This window comes from Drosophila takahashii, chromosome 3L (assembly GCF_030179915.1).
Source record: "Drosophila takahashii strain IR98-3 E-12201 chromosome 3L, DtakHiC1v2, whole genome shotgun sequence".
In the NCBI taxonomy this organism is placed as follows: Eukaryota; Metazoa; Arthropoda; class Insecta; order Diptera; family Drosophilidae; genus Drosophila; species Drosophila takahashii.
Window position 1 is genome coordinate 19,422,590 of NC_091680.1, and position 22,289 is coordinate 19,444,878.

At 40.7% G+C, this 22,289-nt stretch overlaps 1 protein-coding gene and 1 long non-coding RNA gene across 6 annotated transcripts; one reads left to right on the forward strand and one right to left on the reverse strand.

Moving 5' to 3' along the window:
• Positions 1 to 700: 700 nt before the first annotated feature.
• On the reverse strand, positions 701 to 21,639 carry Ctps (CTP synthase). 4 transcript variants are annotated; one of them, XM_017150940.3, is made up of 4 exons: positions 21,251 to 21,639; positions 4,084 to 4,254; positions 2,613 to 3,114; positions 701 to 2,552 (listed from the first exon to the last, which is right to left on the reverse strand). In XM_017150940.3, exons 1-4 carry the CDS (start codon positions 21,414 to 21,416, stop codon positions 1,511 to 1,513), a joined length of 1,881 nt encoding a protein of 626 aa, XP_017006429.1. In that variant the 5' UTR covers positions 21,417 to 21,639; the 3' UTR covers positions 701 to 1,510. The 4 variants fall into 4 exon arrangements, with proteins under 4 accessions (XP_017006429.1, XP_017006432.1, XP_070070723.1 ...); XM_017150943.3 differs by lacking the exon at positions 21,251 to 21,639 and adding an exon at positions 6,391 to 6,559; XM_070214622.1 differs by lacking the exons at positions 701 to 2,552; positions 2,613 to 3,114; positions 4,084 to 4,254; positions 21,251 to 21,639 and adding exons at positions 4,349 to 5,539; positions 5,604 to 5,753; positions 6,391 to 6,656; positions 12,053 to 12,512.
• Positions 7,744 to 8,811, forward strand: LOC108065321 (uncharacterized). 2 transcript variants are annotated; one of them, XR_011418737.1, is made up of 4 exons: positions 7,744 to 7,922; positions 7,993 to 8,074; positions 8,409 to 8,515; positions 8,576 to 8,811. It is a non-coding gene; the product is annotated as an uncharacterized lncRNA (long non-coding RNA). The 2 variants fall into 2 exon arrangements; XR_001770302.3 differs by having other exon boundaries at positions 7,913 to 8,074.
• Positions 21,640 to 22,289: the final 650 nt, after the last annotated feature.

Genomic DNA, 22,289 nt, shown 5'->3' on the forward strand with positions numbered 1-22,289 from the left:
CATTGTAACCATTCATATATTTTATAAAATGTATAATTTTATATAAAAGAGTTATATTTTTTAACAATATATTCTTCAAATAAGTACAATGATTAAAGGCAATTTAGGGTTCATAAAATTGTTTAAATTTTTAATTGTAAAAAAAATGTATACATCATAGTTTACAATTTTTTTAAATGATTATAAATCATAAATATTTACAATGATAGTAAAACTCAATATGAAATACCAAAAAGTAAGCACGTGGTTGCTAAGCAGTTAATTCCCTTTCCGTATTGATGTGCCTGACCTTAAAAATAGATTTTTAGCACTTGTTCCGACGCCTTGTAGTTTCCAAAATTTAGTTGACACTTTCGATGGTGACAAAAAGCTTTAGTTTATTTTTAAAACAATTGTTTTCCGACTATACCAACAATTTGCACCTAATTAATTCTAATTCGACAATGCAGAAACAATTTAATTTAAAAATTGCGACCACCAACGAACCTGAAAAATACAATAGTGAATAAACATTTGTATAGCAACAAGAAAATTCTTCCCATTTATCAGTAGCTTTGAATTTAAATTTAAAAACTGCCCGCCAAGTAACGATTTTAATTTTGAAAAGGCCATCAAAGAGAAAAAGGGATAGTTGTACTATCAACACTTTTGTAGTTTCCAACACTTTTTTCAGCTGCCCACCAAATTCAAATAATGCACATTTTATATAGAATTATTTCATTATTTATCTAAAAATATATATGGATAAGGTAATTGCTTACATTTCGTTTTGTTTGCTTTAAATATTGTTTAAGCCATACCATAAGCAAGTTATATTATGGTAATTGTAGTCGTAAGTTAAGGAGATTATAAACTATTTCCATTTTCGTTCAAGAAGACACACGCGAGGCTATTCACACAAGGGTGAGTCGATTTTTAAGGTTTCAAAATAATTGACAAATCGGAGTGACATAAAGTAACACAAGAGGGGATATTTTAGTTTTAAAGAACTAAACTATTTCCAATCAAAAACATATTTAAGAACTGTTCAATAAAACCTTGGTTCATTAAAATTAATAACATATTATTTAAATATACCGTGTGTTTTATATCAAAATAAAAAAAGATAAACAGAGCCAGAACTCAGCGCTAAGCGATTTCTGAGGCAAACGTGACATTTTCATTTTAGCGTAGTAGAATAGAGCTTTTAATTCTTAAGAAACATAATATAATAAAAATATTATAAAATATACGAAAAACCAAAATCTTGGAGCATCAGAATCATACTAGTTATAACTCTTGACTAATCCTCATGAAATTAAAATTATATTTAACTTATACTAACTAAAGAAGGATATGCGGATTACTTTTAGTCACTTCAATGAAACATAAAAGATGTTTAAGTCGACAACACCCTATTATACACATCCAGTTATGCTCCTGTTGGCGAAGTTCAAATTGCGCCAACAGGAGCACTTCTGTTAAACGGATCTTAAACACTTCCAGGGTTAGGAAACCGTTCACAACTTCATTAATGGCCGTTGGTGAGATCAACGCCTCCGCAGGCGCCTTCGCCGTCGGAAGTGCTGGAGCTACCATTGCAGCCATTTGAAATTCCATTTTTGGGTGTGCCGGGTAGCTTTAGGGACCTCAACGATTTCGTTGCGCCGGCCAAGCCCACAACACTCTCCTCCTCATCCGAAGAGGCATCGGATAGCTGGCGGGGCGACAGGCGGCAACCGCGCTGAATATATTGCGACAACCGATCCACGGAGGCCAGGATCAGGCCGAGGAAAGGAGGCGAGGGCTTCAGGGGTCGCGACAAGTACTCCGGATGATATTGCGTGGCCACGAAATACGGATGGCCACTGAGCTCAATGATTTCCATCCTGGTCTTGTCCTCGTCGGTGCCCACAAATCGCATGCCGTGCTCCTCCAGCCGCGGTACATACTTGGGATTAACCTCGTACCGATGCCGATGTCGCTCCTCCACCGTCTTGGGATTACCATAAAGCTGACGAATGACACTGGGACCCTCGGCGAACACAGTAGTTCGTTTGCCCAAACGCATAGTGCCTCCCAATTGACCCGTGTGATGCTCCGGCATATCGATGACCAGGGCATTGGCCGTTTTCGGGTCGATTTCCGTGGTGTTGGCATCCTTGAGACCCAGTTTACTGCGCGCAAACTCAATCACGGCCGCCTGCAGACCCAAACAGATGCCCAGCAACGGCTTACGATTCTCTCGCGCCCACTGGCATGCTCGGATCTTGCCCTCCATGCCGCGGGAACCGAAGCCACCGGGCACCAGGATGCCATCGCTTTCGCACAGCTTCTGCCACTCCTTGTGGTATTTGCTCGGCTCCGACTGCAGAGTTTCCTCCTCCAGCTGACAAGATTCAATGAAGACCAGCTCTAGTTTGCGGTTTACGGCCAGAGCGGCATGTTGCAGAGCCTTCACCACGGAGGCGTACGAGTCCGTAAACTTGGTGTATTTGCCCACGACGGCAATGGTAACTTCGCGGCGAACGGTTTCCGTGCGGCGGGCCAAATCGCGCCATTGCTGAAGGCATCTAAAATAAGAAATGGATGAGTTTCTATTCCTAGATTTTCAGGAGAGATTTTAGACTTACTTGGTCCTCTTGCTCATGTCAATATTCAGCTGCAGTCGCTCGTTGAGGTACTCTATCACTCCATTCTGCTCCATCAGCAGCGGCACATGATAAATGGAGTTCAAGTCATGGATGCATATCACCTGATCCGGACCCACGTGACAAAAGTTGCTGATCTTCTCCTTGACCTCCAGTCCAATGGGTTTCTCCGATCGGCAGACAATCAAATCGGGACTCAGGCCGCAACCACGCAGTTCCCTAACCGAACTTTGAGTGGGCTTCGTCTTGGGTTCACCGGTGGCCTTGGGCAACGGAACCAACGATACGTGGGCCAAACAAAAGTTCTCCCTCTTCACGCGGAACTGAAACTGGCGGAAGGCCTCAACGAAAGGCATGCCCTCAATATCGCCGATGGTTCCGCCCAATTCCACAACGCAAACCTGGGGCTTCGAGGATCCCTGGACAGGCGTTTGGGCCACACGCTCCACCCATTCTTGAATGGCATCCGTGATGTGGGGGACAACTGTGAAGAAAACAGAGATAATAATTTTATAAATATTGTTTTTATTGTTTTACTAAATTATGCAGAAAGTAATGGAGGTCGCATGACGAAACTTTCAAGACCCAACCAGATTTGTGTATAGAACATTATAATATTTTTTGATAAAGATTAAAAATGCCGATTTGCAGAAAACTGCGAATGAAATATTTTTTTTTTTGAACCATTATGGGTGTTATTTTTATCTGAAAGCTTGGCAAAAATAATAATTTTTGGGTATTTTGATTTATTTTTTACCCCACGTTATTTAAAATTATAAATTAATTAAACAAAAACAAGAAAGGAAGCTACCTTCGGCCAGCCGAAGCTTATATACCCTTGCAGATAAAAGAATGCTCACTCGGTGCAGTTCCAGGGATTCCAGATTCAGCGTTTCTATTTATTTAAATTTTGTTTTTAAGTAGTCAAGAATCAAAACGCCTACTTCCTACAAAGTTACAATGAGTTTTCTTATATTTGTTTGAATATTCCTATGGGAGCCTTAAAATATAGTGGTCCGATCCGGCTCGCTCCGACATATGTACTACCTGCAATAGAAAGAAGACTTTTGGGAAAGTTTCAAGCCGATAGCTTTAAAACTGAGAGACTAGTTCGCATAGAAACGGACAGACGGACAGACAGACAGACGGACAGACGGACATGGCTAGATAGACTCGTCTATTGGTGCTGATCAAGAATATATATACTTTATGTGGTCGGATACATCTCCTTCACTGCTATGCAACCATCTGACTGAAATTATAATACCCTCTGCAAGGGTATAAAAATAGCATCGCCACATCTTCGCTTCTGTCAAATGGATTTTTTTTTTAACTTCTCTCGATACGTTTCACAAAGAATCACTCATATGTTTTCTCTAATCTACAAGATTAATTTCTTTCGCCTTCATAGGGAAATCTTATAAAACACTATTTACGTTTTTTAATAACTCACCTTGAACCGTTTTGCCCAAATATTCGCCAGTGCGCTCCTTTTCGATGACTAACTTGTAGATCTTGCCCGTGGTTATGTTGTTGTCCCGATGCAGAGTGACATCCAGAAAGCGTTCATAGTTTCCCAAATCCAAATCCACCTCGGCGCCATCGTCCAAAACGTATACCTCACCTAAAAAAATGGAATATAACAGTTAATAAGTGTTAAGATAATTTCAACCCTCCCTTTTCTTATAAAAATAATTAAAAACTGGAAAACCTTTTACAGTTACATCTTTATTTCCAAGGTATTTGTGCTTAGGCGTAAATGGCGCACTCCCAGCTTTCCTTGGAGTGGCGCTCAACTAGAAATCAATCAAGTAGCATGGCATGGAGAAAAACTAAGTATAATGCTTATGATCTAGGCTACAGGGCGTATGTACAGTCTTGGGCTTAGTCTAGTCTATTCCACTACTTGGACTCCTCGAGATCCTCCTTGTAGAGCTCCTTGAAGATGAGCTTTTGTATCTTGGTGCGTATGCGTAGCTTTTGAGCGGCGGTCAACTGCTTCATGTACGGATGCAGACTTAGTAAGTAGTGGTAGTCATCGTCCTCGGGCACGAGTGGTGCATCCATCGTGGAGGATCCATTGAAGTTGCTATCCTCCGAGAGACGCGGTCTCTTCAGCTTGAGGGCGGGTATCAGTCCATTGGCATAGGAGTGTTGTGTGAAGCTGAGATGATCTCCCGTTCCGTTCACCGCGGAGGAGCCGCCGAAATCCTCATTTCTCTCCTTGGCCGCATGATGAGCTGCTGCCAGAGTGGCCAGCGGATGATGAGCCTTGTTGTAGAGTGGCGGTGGCGACACAGATCTCTTGCCCCCCACTGACGCTCCATTGGAGGACACAGACGATGCGGAGGTGGTCGTTGCCGGCGCCAAAACAGCCGCTGATCCTGGTTGTTGTACTTGTGCGGATGTGGTGGTCACCACTGGCGGCGGAGAGCAATGGGCAGCCGGTGGTTCCACCAGCAACTGCAGTAAGGGAGCCGCTGGAGAATGCTGCTGTTGCTGCTGCTGCGGTTGCGGTGGAGCTGGTTTCTTGCTCAGATCCTCGGCCTCCTTTTCCAGCTCCATCAACTGGGCGCGAAGTAATCCCGCCTTGATCAAGGCATGCTGATGCGCCTCCTCCTGAGCTCTCAGTGCTCCCGTAGCCAATGGTGTGGTGCTCACTTGGTTCATTTGGTGGGCAGCCGGTGGCGTGGGCATCGCCTCTTCCATGGTCGCTTCGCTGGCCTCTCCGTCCGCCTCCGCCTCCATGTCCTCCTCGTCGTAATCCTCGTCGCTGTCCTGCAGGCGACGGATCAAACCATTTGTCAAATCCGGCTCCACCACCGTCTTTTCGCAATCCTCGCTCTGCTGGTTGAAGTAGAAGGACTGATCCTGTTCGTTTTTGGGCAAACGATGGCGCATGTGATCGGCTGATAGGTACAAAAATGTAATTTTAAAGATAACAATCTGTTAAATAACCAATTTAAAACTCACTCAGAAACAGCAATGCGTAATAGTGCAGCCACTTGGACTCAAAGGTGGCCGGGTCTACCATAAAATCCCCGTTATCCGCCCGAGGAATCCGCTTGTACTCCACTCGGAAATTGTCCCGCAGTCCCTTCCACTTGGCCTTGAGCACGATCTCTGGGAGGGAGAGTGGTATAACGATAGAAACCTCTTTGTTCACGTTTGGAGTCATTGTCAGTGTTGCCAACTTGGCTTGTTAATCGTCAAATCTGATTAGAACAGGAAACTACTTTATTTAGCTTTATTACGTAAATAGAAACGGCTATTTTTGATTATTTGAAAAGAAATTCCTAGTAAAGTAATTAACTTGTGTTTATTTTGGAATAAATCTAACTAAGATAAACTTAATAATTTTTAAATCACAACTTTCAAAGATCTAAGAAATGTTTTTATGTAAAAGATATTTGCTAAAACTTGTATTATTTCATTAAATATACCAAACAAGATTAGTCCTAAAAAAAAAAATTCATTGGATGAAAGCTAACCAAGCCTTTTAACACTAATTTTAAATTTTTACATTCTTGTTTGGATAATTTTGTGTTCAACTAAAGTATTATTATATATTTTTTTTTAACAAACAATTTTTTTTATTTATTATTTCTTATTTTTTTTTTAGATTTTTTTACTGACTTGTAGGACCACCTAATTTTTTTTTTTATTATTTTCTGTTAAAGAAGTGTAGTTTAAGATCAACTTTTGGTTGGCAACACTGTGGGGGCAACTCCTTTTGGCCATGGCCATATGCTCTACTTACTCGGCAGCTTGTGCGCTCCGCTCAGCTCGTCCCACATCTGCTCGAGGAAGGCCTTGTTGCAGTGGAAGTTGCGGTTCCAGATGGCCGGACGCTCCTCGATGTCGTGAATAAACTGCTCCACATTGAGCACAATGGTGGACTTTTTTGGCGCCATCTTAGCGCGCTCAAACGATTGAGTTCTTTATTTTCTTGATTCTTTTGTCTTTGTTTCGCGCGTTCACTTTGTTTAATGGGCAGCTCTTGCTGTTTCACTTGCTCCCCGCCAGCTAACGGTGAATGCCAAATGCATGCTTTAAAGGCTGACAAACACACACACACAAAAATCTAACTCAATGAGAGTAAAAAGAGCATTAGGCTTTTTGGTCACTCACTGATTGCCATCCCTCTCCCACCCGCCAGTTAGCTGCGATCCGTGACCATCAATGAGCAGCCAGTGCTCCCCAAACTGTTAACACAATAACTTCATTAAGATTCCTTCCTTAGGCCTAGGCCCAAAAAGAGCAGGGCGACAGGAAATGCTTCTCTGCTCTGCTCTGCTCCCCAACGTCCATCTCCCCCACTCCCCGCCCCACCCAACGCTTGCGCCAAAGCTGAAAGAAGAAGCAGACGAGGCAGGAAAGAAGCAGCGAAATCAAATTATAAACACGCCAGGCCAGAGCGACAGAGAGGGACGGAAAGACAGAGACAGACGGCGGCGACGACCGACGACCGAGAGACCAAGACCAGCCAACGGTTACTCCACGAGCCTGCCTGCTCCCAGCTCCCTGCTCCCTGCTTTCCGCTCACGCTCCCGGTTCCGCTGCCTCTGACTCTCCCCAGATCCCCCTCTCTTGCACGCTGCGCTGGATACACTTGGACAAAAGTTAGCAATCCTCATGTAATTAAAAATGTTTCTTTAAGTCTTCTGAAGAACACTTCTTTACACTCATAGAAATTTTTACCTAAATACTAGAAAAGTCGCCCTAAAACCGAGGTCGCCCTAAAACTACGAAAAATTTTCTTATTATACGGGTGGCTAGCCCTAAAGTTACGAAAAATCGCCATGGAAAATATTTTTTAGGGTTAGTTTTTCCAAAAAGGCCAATTTGCCCTGTTTTTTAGGGCGAATTTTCATGAGTCGACTCCAAAAGTAATTCCTTCTTTTTAGGGCGAAATCGCCCTAAAACGTTGAACAAAATAGCAAAAAAAATGTTCTGAAATTGCCCTAAAAACAAGGAAGAGTCAAACGAAATTTTAAGACGCAATTAATGGATACATATGTAATACATGTGTGTATGTGTGTGTGGTTGACAGGTCAAAACAAGTGAATGTGTGTGTATATTAGGGCGGACCTTTTTCTTCTTCTTTGCTACTTTTCGTCCGTTGCAGTGGCAAGGGTGGGGGTAGAAAGAGTTGCATTGTCTAGACTTTGTCATAATTTTTCGGGCGCTTGGCGGCGAAAGACGTGTTTGTGAAACCTTTTGTTTGTGAAAAAGTGAAAAATGTAAACGCTATTAAAGGACTTGGGAGGCGATTCTTTCTCGGTTTTTCTGGTGAGTACATACATATATAATTGTGCAATTTGGATATTAATAACTAATTGAATTTACATATCTGTAACAGATGAAAATGCAGCTGAAACTTAAAAAGATTTGACTGGAAGCAGCGGTCCAGATGTAGAGTTTTGGAAGTGTGGCAGAACAAAGTAAGAACATTAATAAGAGTATACATATATGTATGTGTATATGTAAATAATGCTTGAGGTAAAAAGATGATGCAACAGAATACACACATGTGTACAGATGTATATATTTACCAGAAATCTGTATTTATGCACCGGACAAACCGCATTCACAAGTGCATATGCCAAAATAACCCCCAAATTTCTATTGCGTCATTTCGTCAGTAACCGAAATTTGCTTTTGTTGCTTCTTTTTTTCCAGAAGTAGCAGCAAACGCAATCGCAGGCTAAATGAAAATTCTGACTGTTAGTAGTGCATTTTTATATTAATTTCTAACAATTTTTTTTCTTGTTTTAGATTGAGAACGTCTTTGAGATCCAGCTTCCGCAAACCACTTTTCGCACTTTTTAAAAGCGAAAGTAAGGGAATAAAACTGCTCAAATCTTTGGAAAGCCACGCTGAAGGTATGTGCTTTTTCTCTTTTTCTTTTCTCATTCAATAAATAGACTGTTTTTATTTAATAGAGATACAATCAACTTTAATTTGGCTTGCGATCCATTCAGTGTTGGTGCGACAGCAATGACAAAAAAGGACGGCGGGAGCAAGAACGCGAAGCACACCATTGCGGACCCGCGAAGCCGTTTCTTGGTTTGGAAGGCTACTGTTGGGGAACTGCAAACACATCTAAAGGCATTGACGGAAAATTGCTAATCCGGAAAGCCGAAACTGCAACCATTCAGCTGCAACGTGGGAACAAGCCCTTTTTGACCTTGGTGAATTTCCAGTTTACCTATCAGAGGTTTTTTTATAGAATTCGAACCTTATTGAAAAGTATTGATGTGTGCTTCAAAATATTTTTTGTTTTAAACCACGACATTTATCCAAAAAATGTTTTATGAAATTCATTTAGAGTCTGATAAGAAAGGTAAAGCTTTATCCGACTTTAACTGTAACTATTTTAAAGAAACAATCTGTTCATTCAAAAAAAAAAATATTATTTCTATGCATTCAATTAGAAGTAAAATTTGATAATCAGTACTTATTGTAATAAACCTTAAAAGACCTAAAATTCCCTCCGGCGGAAGCACACAACCTAAAGACCAAAAAATACATTAAGCCAAAACATTATTTTTAAGATCGATGTAATTCTTTTAGCAATAAGAATAAGTAGGAAAGTTTGTAAATGTATATAATTAGAAATTGTGTAAATAACAACAAACAAAAATATAAAAAAAAAACAAAAAAAATATAATGAAATCGTATTTTTATTTATGAAAAAAAGCCGTGAAATTTTGGGGAGCACTTTGCTTTTTTTAGGGCAATTCGCCTATAAATCCAGAAAAACGCCCTAAATTTATGAAAATCTGCCTTCAGTTTCAGGATATTTTTTCATATTTCTAGGGCAATTTGCCCTAAAATCCAGAAAAACACCCTAGATTTATGAAAATCTGCCTTTAGTTTAAAGGTATTTTTTCCGATTTCCAGGGCAATTCGCCTATAAGTCCAGAAAAATCGCCCTGGATTTAAAGGAAACTGCCTTTAGTTTAAGGGTCTCATTTCCTATTTTTAGGGCAATTAGCTTTGAAAATAGAAAAATCGCCCTAGATATACCAAAAATCGCCCTAAATGTGTGACAAATTCACCCGTATTTTTAGGGCAATTTGCCCTAATTTTGTTGCCTAGTCGCCATTGACCCCCGTTTTAGGGCGATTTTCCTTGTTTTTAGGGCGATTTTACCGGAAAATTTCTATGAGTGTAAAAACATTAATCCTACCATGATTATAACTAAATTAGATCCTATCTATTATCTTTTTGTATGATACTCAAGGAGTTTTAATTTGTATATATATATCATACATATAACGAGATACGACTTATAACATGTAAAGGAGAATAAGGTGAATAAACATTGTTGCATCCAGAAATAAATTTCCTTAACAAATATTGAATTTAATGTTACAATTTATTAAAAATCCAACTCAAATCCATCCCTACACCGAAAATCTCTATGAAAAACAAAACGTTCCTAAAGCATTTTTCAAACCACCTTCTTTACCATAGTTTTCTACCATTATAAGAAAGTTGATCTTAACTTCGAATTACTTTAAAGACTCCTAAGATGAGCTTTTAAACAGTGTTTCTCTATCACCGTAGTCGAAAACATCTATAAAGCTGTTTAGGAAATCTTCCCTTAGAATATTTTCAATATTATTCCTAAACTGCAATCATTTCCTCCAAGTGCATCGTCTGGCCCCAGTGCATCGGTCTGTGGATGTGTGTTTGTGAGTGTGTGAGTGAGTCAGGCGCAGGCGGCGGCATTCAGTCAGTCATGCAAAAATGTTTGCCGTGCACAGAGTGCGAAATACTAAAAACGGCAGCGTGGAGTGTGGAGACTCGAGATTGTGGGAGGGGCAGGGGCAGGGGCAAGGGGCAGTTTCAGTGGCAGAGGAGGCACAGGCCGCAATCTATATGTACGTTCGTATGTATTCCAGCGAGCAAAAGCAATTTCTGGCGGCAGCTATTGCTTTGCTGCAGGCAGCACAGGCAGCAAAGGCAGCGGCAGCGGCAGCAGACAAGAGACCAGAAGACCAAGCCAAACCAAGCCAAGCCAAGCCAGACAAATAATGCGTCACGTTGCGCAGTCGTTAAATTTTCGTTTTCGTCGTTGCCGTTGCCGTTTTTATGGGCAAAAACTGCCGGCGACAGTGTGTTGCTACGTTGCTGTTGTTGTTGCTGTTGTTAGGTGAGGGTAGGGCCAGGCCAACCAGGGGGTGGGGGGTTGAAAAAGCGGGCTGAAAAGCTGGCCCAGCTGCTGGCGAGGTGATTGGGAGCTGGGTAACTGCTCGTCTGCTGTTGGTAGCCAAGAATTTCACAAGTTTCGACCCGCCGTGGAAAGTTATGAGGCCTCACACACACATACACATACACATACGAAGCTGGAAGCTGTTTGGCTAGGAAATTGGCAGCTAAGTGGACCAACACTGGGGATTTGGAAATCATTTCCTCAACTTTGATTTCCCGCTGCTTATCAGCGAGTGATTTTATTTGAGAAACGAGATAACGACTGCTTCTTTGGCTCCACAACTATTTATAGGTCAGATCTTGCATAAAGGCATTGTATTGATCGAGTTGGAAAAGAGAGAACACTGGAAATTGTACTGGGGACTATCTCGTCTTTTTTTGCTTATCCCATCAAAACTACATCAAAATTAAAAAGTTCTAGTAAAAAGTTTTTAAGCTTAGGTATTACATAAATGGTCATTCTTATCTTTATAGTAATGTTCCTTTCTTCCTTTTATAAAGATAAGAGTTCGAACATTAGTTTAAAAACGTAGTAGTTAAAGAAACATACAAACTTGTCATATCATTAGAATCTTAACCACCCCTAAAAGTAATTAATTAAATGTGGAAACTTATTATCTGGTAATCTAGTTCCAATTTATGTTGCGCAAGAAGAAATCAAGTTTATCTTTGTTTTCTTTTAAACTTAGTAACATATTTTGCCGGTTATCTAACTTGATTACGATCTTAAAAGGGTCATTTCATCCTCTCAGGCAACTTCAACTTCTTTCCCCTTTTCTTTAGATTAAAATACTCCATCATCTTTAGTTACTTTTAGCTTTAAACCTCCCTTCTTCTTAACCCTACAGATTCTAGCCTTAATCTCATATTTAAACTACCCCTCTGTATTACTTCCCAACTATTCTTCCCCCATCAAAACTTTAACTTGTATCACTGCCCCCTCTCGCTTGGACTGTCATTGAAATTAGCCCAGGAATGAAGAGCAAAGAAAGAATGCCGATAGGCTTATAAGAGGGATGAGGGTATAAACTATATAGTGGCTCCATAAAATCAATAAAACACACGCACACATGTGCGTGCTTTTTACTCGCTCGCACACACGCCTGCATATGTATGCAAAAATTAGCGCGCCAGGAGTCGCAACTAACGGGACATGTGGGTGGTTTTCAGTGGGTGGTCGTCGTGTGTGTGTTTGTTACCGCCAAAGTTTATAATAATCGAAAAGTTTTTCGTGCGCTCGGACAGCCGCAACAACGGCCCGTATATTCCGTTATGTCCCGAGAGCGTTTTTCACGAGCGCCGAGAATGCCGGGGAGAAGAAAATCGGAGGGGAAACCGAATTGCGGAATTGCGAATTCCCGAACCAAAATGCGAACCACTGCTGATTGCAGTCAGCTTACAACTGAAATTGAAAATTCAGCAGAGCAAAGTGCGAAGCGCCGCTGCTGCTGTCGCGGCGGCGGCGGCAGCGTTGTTGTTGTTGCTGCTGCTGCTGCTTTTGCTGCCGTTGACGCGCCGCCACCGCTGCCGCACACAGACCGCTCTGCCCCCTCTGCCACCCCCTGGCCCATGCCCCATCGGCTATTTGCCACTGCGACAGGCTGCAGCCATCCGCCATCAGGCCGAAAGCCATGAGCCATGAGCCAGTCAGCCAGCCAGCAGGCCGTGTTCAGACCCAGGCCCAGTCGTAGTCCCCATACCCATACCCATTTCCATTCCCGTTCCCACTCCAAATCGCAATCCCCGGCCAGGTCCACAAGCCCCCCAAAAGCCAAGCGAGCCAGCCAGCCAGCCAGCCAACAAAACGTGCCAACTAGCGGCGGCAGCTGAAACGACGCCAGCCAGCCAAACAGCCACCAGAAGCAGCAGCAGCAGGCAGGCAAAATAATATGTATAAAAAAAAAACAAAAAAAAAGTACTAAAGGAAGGCCGACAAGGAAAGAACGAAAATTGAGATACACTTGCCCTAACGGATGGTTATTTGTGGGTCAAGTTTTCAAACTATAAATTAAACACTTCAAAACACTAAATACCTCTGTAATTAAAGCACTTACCAACACTACGCAGCTAAAACCAGTTGGGAATTATAGCATCGCAAAGGACAGTTAGCAGGACAAATGTCAGTTTTCTCGCCCGCTTGTTAAAGTAAAATAGGGATAAAAGCTTTAAATGGTATGTGGGGTAGAACAAGTCCCTAAGTAGGACATGAATGGAAAATAATAATCTCTATCCTGATAATACGCCAATTCGTTCAACTATTAATGCTTTACACTTTTAACTAAAATATTTCTCAATAAAGGTGATATTTTGCAGAAAGTCACATAAATACAACCACTTTTTATCAGAAGATTTTTCAGATTTTTCAGAGATTAATTCCTTACAATCTTCGCTGGAATATCCAATCTCTTCTTGAACTCGAAATACCCATAGAAAAGAGAGGGCATGAGAAGCGCACACTGAAACGCAAAAAACGCCAGCGAGGAGGCGCAGGCTATCCGGAGAGAAGAGGGGGAGGGGGCGGGTGGGGCCAGAGCAGAGCAGTCAGCAGGCTGGCAGTTAAGTTCAGTTTCAGGCGAGAGCCAAAGCCACGCCACAAGCTTTTGCTTTTGCTTTTGCCGGCGCGACATATATACATTGTGTGTGTGTGTGTGTAGAGTGGGGAGTGTGAGAGAGGGGGGAGTGCGAAGGAGGGGGAGGTGGAGAAGCGCGCACAAACGCTAAAAACGGCCGCCGCCATTTGCTTCGCTCTGCTCGCTGCTGGCACCCGGTGTTGTTGCTTTTGCTGTTGCTGCTTTTGGGCATATTATTGCCGGCTATCCAGCACACGCACACTTACACACTAACAAACACTGACTCACATAGCCACATGGCCACACACAAACACATGCGAGAGAGAGCCAGCCGTGCTGTCTGTGTGAGGTGGAGCCGGTGGCCTGCTGCTCTCCTCGAGCTCCTCTTTACCACCCCTGCCCCTCTCCTCTTCCTCCTTTTGCTCTTCCTGCCTACTGCATGCTCAGCCAACAACAATCAACGCGCGGAAGCGAGCGAGCGAAAAGCATAAACCATGAAGAGAGGTCGGTGGGGGGATGTGGGGGGAGAGAGGAGGCTCGTTAAAATCACGCGACAGGAGGCAGCAGCAGCAGAAGAAGAAGAAGAGGAAGAACCAACGGGGGCGGTGCAACAAACGCCGGGCAAAGCGAATCGATGTGAATTTGGCTGTGGCTCCACGGCTACCGCTCTTCCTCTCCACTCCTCGCTCTCCTCTCCCCATCGCTCCCCTTCTCCACGCTCCCCTCTCATAACTCTTCCTCTTCTTCTTCTGGCGCCTGTCGCTCAGACACCGTAAGTGTGAGGTGGGTGGTGCTGGGTGGTAAAAACGAAGGTGGAAGGCAGCGAGAGGTTGTAATATAACGCTATATAATAAGGGGCAAGTGCGATTGGACAGACGCTCCGAATTTCGAATTTCCGAATTTAATCTCGTACAATTAAGCAAAACGACCCCCGTTGCGCAATCTTTATAAGGTCTATCTTTTCACCAGATTATCCTTAATCAATGCTAAGAAAAGTCTAAAAGTCGCTTTTATAACAATCGTAATTTGCTTAATTTTGTTATCCAACATTCCTAATGTTAAACTGCATAATTTAACATATTCATAAATTTGATAAGCTTATCGTTGATTCAACAAAGCTTTGTTATCTAAGATTACAGTTTATATTTTCCAATGCAGCTATTAGACTCGAAACAAAGGATTATCTCATAAAACTATATCGTTCTCAGAGCTGAAAAAAAAATTTCAAGACCCTAGACCCCACCAAAGGTTGTTTCTATCATGGCTAAATGTCTTAAGATTTCTGAATTATTTTCTAGATTTTTTTCAATTACGTTTTGTTGTGGTTTGTAAACTAAGCTTAAGAGTATGTTTAAGAAATGGTTTTATAATTAATGGTTTTATAAAAAACAGTACTTCAAAGTTTTGATCTTCTGGTTTTTAAAAAATTAAGGCCTTAGGAGTTAAGTTTTAAAATGCGAAGGATTTTCAAAAACATTTCCTACAAAAAGTCAATGGAAAATTTTCGTTTTTCATGTAGAAAAGAATTTTTACTTGTTTACTTCAGTTTACTTGTTTTTTACTCATCGTTAGTATACACAACCAAGTTTCCTGAAGCTAAATAAATGGCTAATTTAGCAAACGGCTTCTGTATTCCGTATTGCTGCCAATGTAATTACTTAAAGCGATCCGTAAGCCATGCTTAAAGTTATGGCAAGTGGGCAAACTTTTGACCAGACTGAAGATTGAAGCTTATGAAGCCATAGAACACACACACACACACCGACACGTGCGGGCCCATCAGTAAACTGTATTGTGTATGTGTGCGTGTGCCAGCAAATGAGTGGGCGGAACGGTGCGAGGCGTGGCAGGGGGCGCAGTTGGGAGGCAGCCACTCAACCTCAGACGCCAGAAACGCGTAGCAACGGTCACATCCTGCTGGCGAGCTGGAGAGTTGGAGAGCCGCCACAGCGAAATGGTATTTTCCATTTAATTTTTGCACACCCAAACACACACGCACAAAAGCCCGCACACGCGGGCCATATGTATATGAGTACGGTAGAGCTTCGATAATGTAACGTCTACTAAAACTATTCCTGTGAAATCTTTAGCTGACAGTGTACTTTTTCATCATAAGCTCAAAAAGGCGTATAACGGCATTTAAAGCAAACCAAAAAAATGTTTTTGAAGTGGCTCTAATTTTTATTACTCATACGCACTGTTGCTTTTTATCAAAAGGTTAATATAATTAAGGTGTGGTAGACTGAACCATACATTTGCTCATGTGCATAAAGTTAGCAATGCAACTTTTGAAAATGCAAATTTTTTTCTATCGACAATTTGCCGTTATTTATCCGTAAATTATTCGTGAAAGAAAAAAATTTGCCGCTCAATTATTTTTAAAATTATGAGATGTTCTGCTAAGTTGATATCAACTTAGCAGAACACCCCCACTAAAGTTCAAAATTTCCGAAATCTTTTCTAATGGGAATTTGCCGTTATTTATCCGTAAACGATTCGCGAAAGAAAAAATTTTGTTGCTCCTGTTTTAACATTTTTTTTTTAAAAAACATAGTTGTTCTGCTAAGTTGATATCAACTTAGCAGAACACCCCCACTAAAGTTCAAAATTTCCAAAATCTTTTCTAATGGGAATTTGCCGTTACTTATCCGTAAACGATTCGCGAAAGAAAAAATTTTGTTGCTCCTGTTTTAACATTTTTTTTTTAAAAAACATAAACATAAGTTGATATCAACTTAGCAGAACACCCCCACTAAAGTTCAAAATTTCCAAAATCTTTTCTAATGGGAATTTGCCGTTATTTATCCGTAAACGATTCGCGAAAGAAAAAAATTTGTTGCTCTTGTTTTAACCTTTTTTTTTAATAATAGTTGTTCTGCTAACATATGTATGTACAATGCGGACGGTAGCAGAGCTCTGCTGACGTCGACGTCAAATGTGTAAAATTTCCGCGAATTCTGCTTCTGTGAGAAGCAACATCCATTTTTCATGCTTTAACATTATTAACTTTTGATTATGTGTAATTCTGTAAATAATAATGACTCAGACTCACTGCAGAAATTAATAAACCTCCAGGACGCAGAATTCGCGGTAATTTTACACATTTGACGTCGACGTCAGCAGAGCTCTGCTACCGTCCGCGTTGTACATACATACATATGTTAGCAGAACAACTATTATTAAAAAAAAAGGGTTAAACAAGAGCAACAAATTTTTTTCTTTCGAGGATCGTTTACGGATAAATAACGGCAAATTCCCATTAGAAAAGATTTTGGAAATTTTGAACTTTAGTGGGGGTGTTCTGCTAAGTTGATATCAACTTAGCAGAACAACTATGTGTTTAAAAAAAAAATGTTAAAACAGGAGCAACAAAATTTTTTCTTTCGCGAATCGTTTACGGATAAATAACGGCAAATTCCCATTAGAAAAGATTTTGGAAATTTTGAACTTTAGTGGGGGTGTTCTGCTAAGTTGATATCAACTTAGCAGAACAACTATGTTTTTAAAAAAAAAAATGTTAAAACAGGAGCAACAAAATTTTTTCTTTCGCGAATCGTTTACGGATAAATAACGGCAAATTCCCATTAGAAAAGATTTTGGAAATTTTGAACTTTAGTGGGGGTGTTCTGCTAAGTTGATATCAACTTAGCAGAACAACTATGTGTTTTAAAAAAAAAAATGTTAAAACAGGAGCAACAAAATTTTTTCTTTCGCGAATCGTTTACGGATAAATAACGGCAAATTCCCATTAGAAAAGATTTTGGAAATTTTGAACTTTAGTGGGGGTGTTCTGCTAAGTTGATATCAACTTAGCAGAACAACTATGTGTTTTAAAAAAAAAATGTTAAAACAAGAGCAACAAACTTTTTTCTTTCGCGAATCATTTACGGATAAATAACGGCAAATTCCCATTAGAAAAGATTTTGGAAATTTTGAACTTTAGTGGGGGTGTTCTGCTAAGTTGATATCAACTTAGCAGAACAACTATGTTTTTTAAAAAAAAAATGTTAAAACAAGAGCAACAAACTTTTTTCTTTCGCGAATCATTTACGGATAAATAACGGCAAATTCCCATTAAAAAAGATTTCGGAAATTTTGCACTTTAGTGGGGGTGTTCTGCTAAGTTGATATCAACTTAGCAGAACATCTCATAATTTTAAAAATAATTGAGCGGCAAATTTTTTTCTTTCACGAATAATTTACGGATAAATAACGGCAAATTGTCGATAGAAAAAAATTTGCATTTTCAAAAGTTGCATTGCTAACTTTATGCACATCATTTGCTCACTCTCCATGTTTTAAGCTTATTATTATCCACCGAAATTCATAATTTGACAAGGTTAGAATTCTTTTCGAATAAATACTAACTGTCATACGTGTCGTATAAGTAATTTTTAAAGAATCTTTATAGCTAAGGTGCCTACATGTTGTAATTACATATAATTACTTTTATCGGTGTACGGTATTTTTGTCACTTCTAAAAATAGCGTGTCAAATATATTGAAATGCCACCTGCACCACATTGCTTATCTGGGCCTTATCTATTCAGCCAAACTACTAGTAAGTTTATTCAAGTTGAGCCAAACTTTCGTCAGCGACAAAATTTTTAGGTTTAATTTTTATGTACAATTTTTAGGGCCGTTTTCTCGTCCGTCTGTTAAATTTAAAGGAAACTCTGATTTTCCATGCAATTTCAAGGTTTTAACCCTACTTTAAATTTAACAAACAGACGAGAAAGCAGATTTAAGGGTGGCATTTTAGTTGTCCTCCACATAAATACGAACTTTTTGCTTCTTCTGCTTAGTGAGTTACCACTGTATGTGGCAGCACACGCACAAGGCGGAGCAGGAGCGTGAGTGAAAAAAGAGGAAGAGGAGCAGCAGCAGCAGCAACAGCAGAGGCCCAAGCATTATTGTCGTCGCGAAACGTGAGCGTAACGAATGCGCAAGCAGAAAGGCAGCAACAAAGCAAATGCAGGCCAAAAGGAGGTGGAAGCGAAGGGGGGTGTGCAAGGCAGATGAGGAGAGGAGGGAGAGGGGAGGGGCGGGGACAAGGGGCAGGCAGTTAATGGCGCACAGGCAAAGAGCAACAGCTGCTAACGATGTTGACGCGCCGATGACGGCCACACAACCAAACGGGCAGACAGAAGAGCGAAAGAGAGGAGATGGAGGGGGAGGAGAGCGGGGAGCTTGGCTCTTTTATGGCTAAAAACGCTAATGTGACCGATGGAGCGGGATGTGAGATGCAGAGTGAGGGGGCAGTGGGGAGCATGACGGAGCGCAAAGCACACGCAAAAAGCCCAGGCAACAGCAACAGCAAAGCAACAAAGCACTCGGCAGCTAGAAGAAGACACCCTCAAAAGATGGAACGCCGCAGCGGCCAATATGGCGACCCTTGCCATTTCCCATTCCATTCTCACCTCCCCTCCCCTCTTTTACACCCACTCGCACTCACACTACCGAAATTAACGCAAAACAAATGAAGCACACGCATGTGCCGCAGTCGCAGTCGACGCTGACGTCAACGCCGGCAGCGAACTCAAACTCACAACAACAACAACAGGACAACAAATGAGCAGAATTGCATTTTGTGCAATTCGACCCCCAAAAAGTGAAGCTGGGCGCAAAAATGCAAATGACAGGCGGCAGACAGTAATCCCCTCGAAAGGTGGGCAGAGTTGGGGGTGGTGGGGGGAGTTAGGCTGTGGGAGGGAGATGGACTGTACGCTCTTTTAGCTCATCGAAGTTGCAAAGGCCTATCTACACCACTTCAAATTTATGTAAGTATGTATCATAATTGATTAGGCGAGGAGAATTAATTGAAATGCAGTTGTACAGTCTAGACTTTAAATAATTCCTTTTGATGGAAGTATCTTATAAAATGTTTTTTAACCAAATACTATTGAAATGTATCCGTACATCAAATACAACCTTTAACCGTCTATAGTTTATGAGTCACCCAGTTTAAAAACGACTTTATCTTATTGTTTCCATGGTAACTTCTAGTAAATTACTAAAAATACGAAAGAAAACTTAAAATTCGTACATCGCAACCGGGTTACAGATAAGCCAATTCCAAGAAACAAAAATAACGTTCTCTTTTTTTCACCACACAACACTTCTTTTGTTTCTTTTCACTTTAATTTATGTATTTAATCGCACGTGTAGAGCGGCCTCGCAAATCGTTCAGGTCAACGCTGCGTCACATGTCACACAGCAACACATATAGACGACGCCCACCACCCAAAAACACAGCACACACACGCATGCAAACAAATGCATCGTAATTGCATTCGCACGTTGCATAAATAAATTTGTGTGTGCCGTTTATTCATTTGTCGTTGTTGTTATTGTTGCTGGCGCCATTTTGGTGGAGGAAGTTCTTTTTTGGAGGTGGGGAGAGTAGGGGGAGGTGGGGTGAGTAGGGGGAGGTGAGAGAGTTTAAAGGGGGGAGGGGATGAGAGTGAAAAAGTGAGTGAGCGAAATGGATCAGCAAGAGAATTGCATACAGATGCACAAAAGTACAAGTACAGTGAACTGTTGCAACATACTAAATACTCAATGACCTTTTCCATTTCAACAAAAACTACTCAAAAACAATAATTCATCGCTGAGAATGAGCTTTAAATTGAGTGCAAGATAAAGAATCTGATTTCGAATGGCTATTGCTCAGTTCTATTTCAATCGCCGGTGCCTACGGATCATTTTGACCAGTTTCGCGTGAACAGTTCCCCTTTTCGCTCAATCGAATAAAAACACTAAACAAACGGACAAAAGGAAAGCAAAACAAAAATAAGAAGGAACCGAGCAAAGCAAGGCAAGTGAAAAAGGGGGAAAAAAACTTTCATTTTCAATGTCAAGCCATAACAACAAAAACAATGTCTGCCGGCTGAGGGAGGAATTTTTTGTTACAAAAGTGAGAGAGCCAAAAACAGAGAGAGAAATTAAGAAAGAGAGAAATGCAGGTAGAGAGATCTAAATTCGTATTTATTTACACTCAAGAAAATAAATGTTGCATTTATTATTTTCTCTCTTTGTTGCCATGCGCTTAGATTCGGTTTTTTTTTGTATTCCCTTTTTGATTTGTTTATAAACAAAACTTAATTGCTAAAGTCCAACATTCCAAAACACGTGCGATTACTTGTTGTTGGTTTTCACAGCAGAGAGAGGAAGATAGAGAGGGTGAGAGTGCGAGGGAGTGGGCATGAAAAACAGCTGACAGGCCGGGTTAGCTAGTTATCTCTTTTCCACTCCCACATGAAAAACGGTAAACACGCCACATTGTCTTTCAGTTGTACGCACTGAAAAAAATTAGATGATTTGACACTAATAAAAGATTCGGTAGAAATAGAAAATTTATCTCGATTTCAAATTGTTTTTTTAAGTATACCTCAAGAATTTTCTTTTAATTGTTTTTCTGCAGTCATAACAAACAGCGTATCTGTAGACAATGTGATTTACGGTTGGAAATATTTGTTTTCAGCACTTTGTTTTTGTAGGCTTTTTGGCGGGAGAGCGCTTTTTGCCCTGCTTGGTAACACTGCCACATCGCTCTCTTTCTTCCTCTCTCTCGCTCTCTCTCACGCCATGTGGTTACAACAATCCGCGTGACCTTTGACAACAACAACAACATCTTGCACCTTACAACAATAAATGCACATACTTGCAGGCACCCATTAACATACACACACACACGATATCACAAACTCTCACACAGATACGCGAAATATTGAAATTTTGCCAAAATAAAAGACGAACATTTCCCTAATGTCGCGAGCATACATATTATATACACCATATATAATGCGAAAAGAACTTGAGAACTCACCATGCTCATATGGCGAAAAGGTTCCAGCATCGATATTGATATAGGGGTCAATCTTTATCGAGGTGACGTCCAGGCCGCAGGACTTGAGGAGGGTGCCGAACGAGGAGGCAATCACGCCTTTTCCCACGCCGCTGATGACGCCGCCAGTGACCAGGATGTATTTCATCTTTTTCGTCTCGAGTCTCGAACTTTTGGGATCACAAAATCGCGCGGATTATCGCTTGGCCCGGTTGGATTCGCGGGGGGCACTCAATCTACCGTTATCTGAGCCACTCCGAGCAACAATTGCGCCGTTTATTTGCAAAAGGCTGCACGTGGTCCCCGAATTCGAGACTTTGGTTTATTTAATACGTATCGTTTCTGCGAAGAGGCGCCGGCGGTATGACCGCTTTGCGTTATCACCGTAATACCGATCCGATGAATCATCGTGTGTTGGTAAACAGCACAAAGTCAAATTCCGCACATTCCGTTAGATTTGAATTGGAATCGGCAGGAAAAGTAAACAAGGATCAAATTATAATGGGTAAACCATTACGATTACATTGAAAATAACATTGCTGGGGTGCAGATATTGTCTATAATTTTTATTAGAAAAATTATAAACAATGTATATAAATAAATGTTTAAAATGTGTATAAACTTCCACTTACTTTATTTATTTTAAGCTAAGCCCAAAAATTCCCATAATAAAGTAAATCAAGGTGCCATTTAACTACAATTCTTTTGCAACTACGGTTCTACTGCATTTCTACTACAATTCATGGTCGAATAAAACATATTAATATCTCAATATTCTTTCCAAGTAATAATGACAATTTAGTCTATTTCATGTTAATTTAAACAATATTTATTATTACTAATCGTATGGATCTTTTGTAAACTTTAATCAAAACATTTTTCACAGCTTTCACGATTTTATTATTTAACTAAGAAATTTCACAGCGACATTATTTCAATTTGGCAGTTAAAAAGATGTCCGTAAAACCACTTATATTTTTGTCCCGATCGAATTAATATAATTAAATTTAAATTTTAAAGT

Bases quoted from the DNA above. Each gene is read 5' to 3' on its own strand.
- Ctps (XM_017150940.3), bottom strand. From the start codon at position 21,416: ATGAAATACATCCTGGTCACTGGCGGCGTCATCAGCGGCGTGGGAAAA. The intron at 4,255-21,250 runs GTGAGTTCTCAA...CCATTTTTTTAG, and splicing joins CTTTTCGCCATATGAGCATG to GTGAGGTATACGTTTTGGAC. The intron at 2,553-2,612 runs GTAAGTCTAAAA...TTCTTATTTTAG, and splicing joins GACATGAGCAAGAGGACCAA to ATGCCTTCAGCAATGGCGCG.